The sequence below is a fragment of the Notolabrus celidotus genome, chromosome 5 (genome assembly GCF_009762535.1).
Source record: "Notolabrus celidotus isolate fNotCel1 chromosome 5, fNotCel1.pri, whole genome shotgun sequence".
Taxonomy (NCBI): domain Eukaryota; kingdom Metazoa; phylum Chordata; class Actinopteri; order Labriformes; family Labridae; genus Notolabrus; species Notolabrus celidotus.
Window position 1 is genome coordinate 1438935 of NC_048276.1, and position 7568 is coordinate 1446502.

At 43.0% G+C, this 7568-nt stretch overlaps 1 protein-coding gene and 1 long non-coding RNA gene across 2 annotated transcripts in view; one reads left to right on the forward strand and one right to left on the reverse strand.

Moving 5' to 3' along the window:
- The first annotated feature begins 1627 nt into the window (after positions 1-1627).
- gabrg2 (gamma-aminobutyric acid type A receptor subunit gamma2) overlaps positions 1628-7568 on the forward strand; it is a 78575-nt gene continuing 72634 nt past the window's right edge. The window contains 1 exon segment of the mRNA XM_034684417.1: positions 1628-1910. Within this exon segment, the coding sequence (XP_034540308.1) occupies positions 1792-1910 (119 nt within the window). The 5' untranslated portion in view covers positions 1628-1791.
- LOC117813285 overlaps positions 7503-7568 on the reverse strand; it is a 109265-nt gene continuing 109199 nt past the window's right edge. The window contains exon 3 of the long non-coding RNA XR_004631387.1: positions 7503-7568. This exon is cut by the window's right edge and continues 126 nt beyond it. This is a non-coding gene — a long non-coding RNA (uncharacterized LOC117813285).

The window sequence follows — 7568 nt, forward strand, 5'->3', positions numbered from 1 at the left end:
TTTGCACCGTTTGTTATGCTTTGTAATTATCTGTTTTTTTGTTGTGAAGCACTTTGTAACCTTGTTAAGAAAAGTGCTATATAAATAAAGTTTATTATTATTATTACAAATGATATGAAATCAGAGAAATGACTCATAAATCTCTGGGTAAAAACAGAAGGCCGTCTCGGATGCTTGACCTACTTTTCTTACGTTTGCACCGAGTTTAACTTGAATGCATCAATTCATGCCACCGTATGGTTAGCACTCAAACAGACCCTCCATTCAAACATTATGTGCATCAGGAGGAAGAGGGAGATATATGTGTGTCAGAGAGCGATAGAGAGGGGTGGGAGGGAAGTGTACCAGCAGTATAAAAATGATTTATGAGACAGTGTGGGACAGGCTACCATTTTGGATCTCAGATTATGAGCATATTTTTCCTCCTCAAAGTTCTCCTCAAGGAGTCCTTGGAAATAAGTTACAGTTACTCCAGCAGAGCAGGAGCATTAGCATACTTACATAAGGATACAAGAATGGGCACTACATCACAAAAGGATGACACAAATCAGCGGACACTACGCTTTGATTGGCTTGAAGTGAAGAATGAAGCGTGCACCTAAATGTGAGCGAATCCCCTGGAAGAGCTTGAACCTCATTCAGAAGCTTCACAGATTTATGAGCTCTGTGTTCGGGGTGAAAACTTTTATATATGTATGTATTTACAGGTTAATAATCTGAGCAGTGTGAGCAACTGTTCCTCTGATTCGAGCTTCAGCAGGCAGCCTGGAGCTGTCCTTGGTGCTGATTGGTGGTTTGTAATGCAGATGAAACTAATAGAGCTGTCCGAGGTGCTGAAAGCGTGACTGGACAGGACTCATGGCTGCGGCTCATTATTTAGGGATTCTGAATGGATGTGTGTGTGTGTGTGTGTGTGTGTGTGTGTGTGTGTGTGTGTGTGTGTGTGTGTGTGTCATTAAAGAATAAACACACACACACTTCGAAAGTTTCTTTCCTGCTCTCTCAGAAAATAAAGTGCCATCCAAACATGATTACAACTTGCAGCCTTCCAAAGACCCCCCCACGCCCCCACCCCCATGTGGTCCCTGCTGCTGCATTAAACACTGTGTCTGTTCCCTATCAGCCTGTTGGGGACCACAGGGTGCCACCTCGGATCCTCATTTTGTGATCCAAAGCCCTGGATTGTGTTAATTGCGGCTCCACATTAATTTCAAGTAATTGCAAAACAGTGCAAGTTTCCACTCTCACACCACAAGCCAGCGCTCAGCCCCTCTCTATATTAAAGACATATTTCATATTAACCAGCATCACGTGACTCTCAGAGAGAGGAGTGTGCTTGCTAGCAGTAAAAAAAAAAATAAAGGCACCATTTTTGCTGTAGCACCAAGCTAAGTATTTTCCCAATCTTGTCCTCTCTCCTGCTTCCAACCACGCATGTGTTGATCCGTGCTGCAGCAACGTGCATCAGCTCCTCTCTGACCCCAGCGTTAATCTGCATTCAGACTGAGGCTCCACTGCTTCCCTCAGCTGCTCCGCTTCACTGTAGCTTATTAGGGGGGGGGCTTCACCGTCTGTGGCAGTTTTCTAAGGGCCCTGCTCGGCTGTGGATTCAGCAGGAGGAGAGACGCTGAGAAAAAGGACGAGCGTTCGGCTGGTCTCGAGTCTCACCGCGCGTCCGCCTCGGGTCCAGGTCTGTGCAGGACCCGCTCCTGCTAACGTGCGTAATGTATCGTAGAGAGGGAACACAGTAAATAGACGGACACGTCCATCTGCACTGAAGAGGAAACGAAGATGGTGATGATGATGGCTTCACCACATTTAGCCTCCAGAAGCTCGACAGCAATGGCGAAGCCTGCCCTCCCACTGAAGCTGTTCCTCTGGCTCTTTATTGTCGTTAGTCTGCCCACAAGGTAAGAAATGACTGCCTGATATATCTAACAGCATCCATCTATGTCGGCTCTGTGTGTTAGCATTTACCATATTCTCACAGCAGATCATTCTGCGTTCCTCCCATCAGATGCCAACACGAGCCTGCTGTTACAGGCTCCTCATGTTAAGCGCTCAGGGAATCTGCCTTTAGAAGACAGGATGTTATTATATATTATATATGTTTAATAAAGATGTGACATGGAAGTGTGGTGTTGAATCTGCAGGGAGGCACAGCGACACATGAATCCGGATGTTTTTGTATAAGACACAAACATCCCTCCTTTCATCCTCGGATGTTTCCTGATTTATCATCGAGTGTTTTTCGGATGAATGTTCCTGTGACAGGATGAAGAGCCTCTCTGTAGTCCCCACAAGCTGTCCCGCGTTAGAAACAGCATAGTGGCAGCAGGCTAATTTGCTTGAAGCTAAAGCTACATATAGTCCCTGCTAAGCTACCTTTCAGGATCAAATCTATTCTCAGAGCCAAAGCCTCTTTAACGCGTAACCCGATGTCGAATGTGCAAATGTTTGTAATTCCTCCACCTGGAGCATGAATGAGGATTCATTTCATACAACGTATTGAAAACATGAAAAAAAAAAAGCATTTCAAAATGGCAGACAATCACAAAGAGAGAGGAATAAAGGCACAATAAGGACAGAATCACACATATGGAGGGATGCTCGTCTTAACGCACGCAGCACGCACGCAGGGACGCGACCATGCAGGCTGCCATTTCGGCTCCAACGAGAGCTTCATGTTTAACTTTGTTGCTCTCTAGTTGTCTCTGCCAGGACGACATTATTCTCTCTGAGGGGGGGGGGATAGTCAAGAAGGGGACGGATGGTTAGGCTCCTCTCTCCGCTTCAGTCTCGTGCTGCTGGAGGGTAAAAACATGGAGGCAGATAAATCAGCCGACGTTCAATCACCGTCATGCTGATGGCAACCACAGGACTCCCTGCCCTGCCTGCATGTCGGGCCCTGTGCAGCTCCTAATTGCATGCACAAGTAGTGTGCATAGTATATCAGAGTAAACATACTCCCTGTCTCTTTGGACCTGGGGTTGAGTTAAACAGCAGATATGGATTTTGGGGGAATGTGTAGTCATAACTCAATAAGCTGTGCAGGATTAAAGCAGTGCTTGTGTTCTAATTAGCAGGCCTAATGTGAGGTTCCAATGTGAGCTCATGTCTGAAGCTCCAACCTTCTCATCACAGCGGTCTAAGCTAGTTCAGTGTCGTCCAGCCCGGTGGTTTATATGCAAACGAAGCATGGACTCATTAAAAGGCAGCCATTGCTCCGTAGGTTGCTTTGGAAGTCTTTGTGATTCATGTATGAGACCGCTTATATAAGACATCTCTCAAGGCCTCTGGCATGCTCTCTGGAATCTTTGCTACTTTCTGACTCATTGTGACACTTACTATGTGTGCTGATGTCTGCTGTCCATCAACACGCATTAACCCCTGTGCACCGGGCAATTACCGCTTTACAACAACTTTGTCACCGCATGCATCAGGGGGTTCGCTGCAGAATCAGAAGAATGGATGTACGACATGTTTGGGCTTTTTGGTGCTATGTGTGAAGATGTAGGCCTCAGACATGCAGGCCCTGATGGCAGCAGGAAGTGATGTCAGAGGTTGGGTTTTCTATCAGGCCAGGTGGTGTTTGTTGTTTTGCAAAACTCATGTCAAGCATTGAAAAATTTGGGAGGCACTACTACCATAGACTGTATGGAATATGGATGAAGTGTCCCTGACGTCACCCATCTGTTTCTGAAGCGCTGTTTTGAGGCCCATCGGCAGCCATATTGGAAATGCTAAACTCAACCTAACTCAGTGTGACGTAAAGAGGCGGGCTTTGAGCCTCCTCGCCAACAGCTACAGTGTTCCCACCTGTCAATCAAGTCAGCTGTGCCTCTCATTGGAAGACTAGTAATCTCAATATCTTCTAAATTGCCACGTTAGAAAATAATTCACCCCTCACAGTGAGAGCACATCAAGAAATGAGCTATCCAGACTCCACTGGTCTTTTGAACCAGACTGTAAACATGTTCATTTCTGCTGTAAAGATCATCTCTTTGAATTGGTGTGTTTGTGGTTTCCTGTACTTCCTGAGCCAGCCTCAAGCAGATCCTTCATGAACTGCAGTTTTTAGCACTTCTGCATTGGACTCGTATTTTTAGACTGAAGGTTGCCGCTTGACTACTCCTTCTTTTTCAGTTTATATTTTAAAGATGCTAAATATTCAAGATATAGAGCAGGGGTTTCAGATTTGTATTTTTTGAAGTAATGTGAAGTTGCATATTTTACCCATTGTTGTAAATATAAAAGACGAAAGCATCAGCAGGTTTAGGAAACAGCCACATGTGCAAGATGCTAGGCTAGTTTTCTGCAGACCAGCTAAATGAAGTATGAAGCAACATTAAATCACTCTGAGGGACAGTGGGGGTCTTGAGTTTTTGGCACCTGTATTTGGGGGGTCCCTGCATGAAAACTGTGGGTACCCATGGGTTAGAGCATGCTTTAGTACTAGCTACTTCCTATCTCTGATAAACAGGAATCTGCTTTGATGTGATTGACATGGACACTGAGTGTGAACACATGGGACGTCACAAGAAGCTAACATGTCGGTTGTGTTGTTTCATTGGGATGCTAGTTTGGCCCAGCGGTTAATACCCACACCACGTATACAGAAGCTAGTCCTCATTGCAGCGGTTCAATGTTCGGTCTCAACCCCTGGGTACAAGTCTTACCGGCCTTCTGCTCCATATACGTTCTATCTCCTTATTCAATGAAGGCAAAATGCTCTCCAGAAATTAACTTAAAAATAAATATATATATAAAAAATGTCAAGTCTTATCAACCTACAGGTATACAAGAATGTAAATACTTTTGCTTCCTATGCTAGATGCTCATACATTTCACCCAATCTTACAGAACAACATACACAAGTGAACACTCTGCTATTAGCAGGAAAGGCAGGATAATAATAACAACAACAATCATTCTCACTCTCACATGTCTACTTCAAATCTTTCAGGATTTTGCAGCATCCCACTTAAAAGATCTGTGATGTAAAACCTGCACGTTGCAATTTAACTCCATCCATCATCACCTTGAATACCAGGATGTAGAGGTGATCAATGCTAGCTTACCTCTCACTAGCAGCAACCCATGATGGAAAGTAGAGACAGACTGATATGTTTTTTTTTAGGGCTGATACTGATACTGATTATTCGTAGTCAAGGAGGCCGATAACTGATATTTGGAGACGATATTCATTTTCAGTAAAAGGGAAAATATTGGCGTCAACATTTTGAATAATACAAACTCCAACACTTGACTTCCTTTAAATGCCTTTAATCATAATGTTTATTAAACAGCTTTTCAGATTTACAACATGTTAAAGGTTGCTTTTATTAAGTGCAGGGAGCTCCAGGCTCAGCAGCATGTCTTAGAAAGTTACATGAAAACTTAAACTAATAAATATCTCTCTAAGGTTTTCTACAGGAAATAAAGTTTTCAAAATGTCAATATAACTGAAATGTTAATCTTTAACTTATCTTTGTTTTAAAGGGGTATTTCAGTGTTTTTGAAGTGTGGTTGTTTGAGTTTTAAATCACTAGTGATTGTTGGGGTCACAATGGATGCTGCTCAGCTCCTCTCCTGTGATGAGAAACTGCAGGAGAAATGGAACACAAGCTAGGCTACGGTTTCTGCAGACGGGGTCATTTCTGCCAAAAGAACCCAGTTTTAAATTGATCTCTTATCGGCTGTTGGCTTTTTAAAAAAGGCTGATGCCGATATCAAAATATCGGCGCCGATCGGTCTATTCCTAATGGAAAGTAAAACAGCGCTCGTGTCAGGAGAAATGTCCCACAACAACTCAGCAAAAGAAACATCTCACTTAACAACAAGACAGAAAACAAACACCTACTCACTCATCTGTAGCTGGTGTAGTATTTTATAAACTAGATAATAAAGTGAGTCATTTAAAACCTGCTATCAGCTGTGTCAACATGTAACCATCAGGAGCTGCAGGGTTGATTTCATAACTAAAGTTAGATATAAACTTTGCTACATGATGATCCATGATGTGAACCTGGAATAACAGGTTATAAGAGACGTGCAGAGATGTTTCTTTGGGAGCTGATGTAGATGATGCATGACAGATTACTCTTCAAACGTGCTTCATGTGAATTCTAGATATCTTGAGAGTCCGACCCGACGCTTCTTACAACCAGCGTTCTGTCATTAAACAGCTTTGTGTTTAAAAATCTCTCCTTTCAAATCTCTCTCTCTCCTCGGGCCTCCCTCTCAATCAAGCCGTCATACGCTGTCTTTTGTCTCTGCTCATTACGAGCCGAGGATGTATTGTAGGATTTTGACAAACTGTCAATCTGTCATGTATCCCATAATGCCTCTAATGTGTGTTTAAATCTCAGAAGTCCCAAAGATGTAGCTGATAGCACACAGATCTGCTTCCTACTATGTTGATTAAAGACTTTAACAGGATGCTGCGTTTTGCTCTTTTGTATTTTTCCCCAGGAAGGTCAAAGGTCGCTGATTTTAGGCCTCAGAGAGATTGTGGATTATTAGCAGCTGTCTATATTCTCAATCACTTCATTTACAACAAACCTCACGTAGCATGAAGCTGTTAGCACATCACATGCCAGAGACGGTGTCCTTCCTGCTGGTGTTGTCACTGTGACCAACCTTGCTGTCTTGGCCTGTTTGTTATTTCTTACTCTGAAGAGCTCTGGGGATAAATTTAGCACTTCTTCTCTGCCCTTCTTCCAAAAGGGTTCATTCTTTTCTATTTTAAGGACACAAGGAACACAGAAGGTGAATCTAGGAGACTTTTAAAGCGAGTTTGCAGATGTCTGGTTTCCATCTGTGGTGTAATACCGGTTATGTTAAAATGCTGCATTACATTTGGATTCTGCAACATCCAAGCTGCAAAATAATCACAAAGCAACCTTGTTTAAAAGCAAACATCACCTTAAAAACATAGAATTGTTCCCTGTTTTAGCAAAGCAATCAGAGTAACGCTCTGCAGCTTCTTAATGAGTTGTAAATATTGTATTTAGCTCTTGATGGTTTGTTTACATCATCTGAAGACAAACATTTCAAGTTGCATATGGCAGCTTATCTTCACGTGTAAGAGTCCAACAAGCTAGGAAGTGATCATTTTTAATTAGCACACAATATGTTCAGCTTTTACTGCACGATGAGAATCACAGCTGCAAGTTTCTCCTGCATGCCGAGACTCCTTCATCGAAGGTGTGTGATCATTTAGACTGGACCACATGAGGCCTGTGAGTACATGAGGTCAGGTAAACAGAGTCCAGTTGAAGAACCAAGACCACTAATGTTTGATATTTGAAATCAGGCTGATGAGGCTTTTAAAAACACTCTTCTGATTATTAAAAACAGCTTCTGTATCTTTGTTTGTTTCATGAATGCAGACGTTGTGAGAGGAGGAGTGTAACCTGGATGTGGAAGAGTGGCTGGTTGTGCTGTTGTTGCCATGGGTGCAAGACCAATTACATGTTGGTGAATAATAAGCAAGGGTGTTCATTAGAGTCTGGTTCCTTTATTAGCTCCGGCTTAAAACATGCAAAGACGTCAGCTCAAGGGGA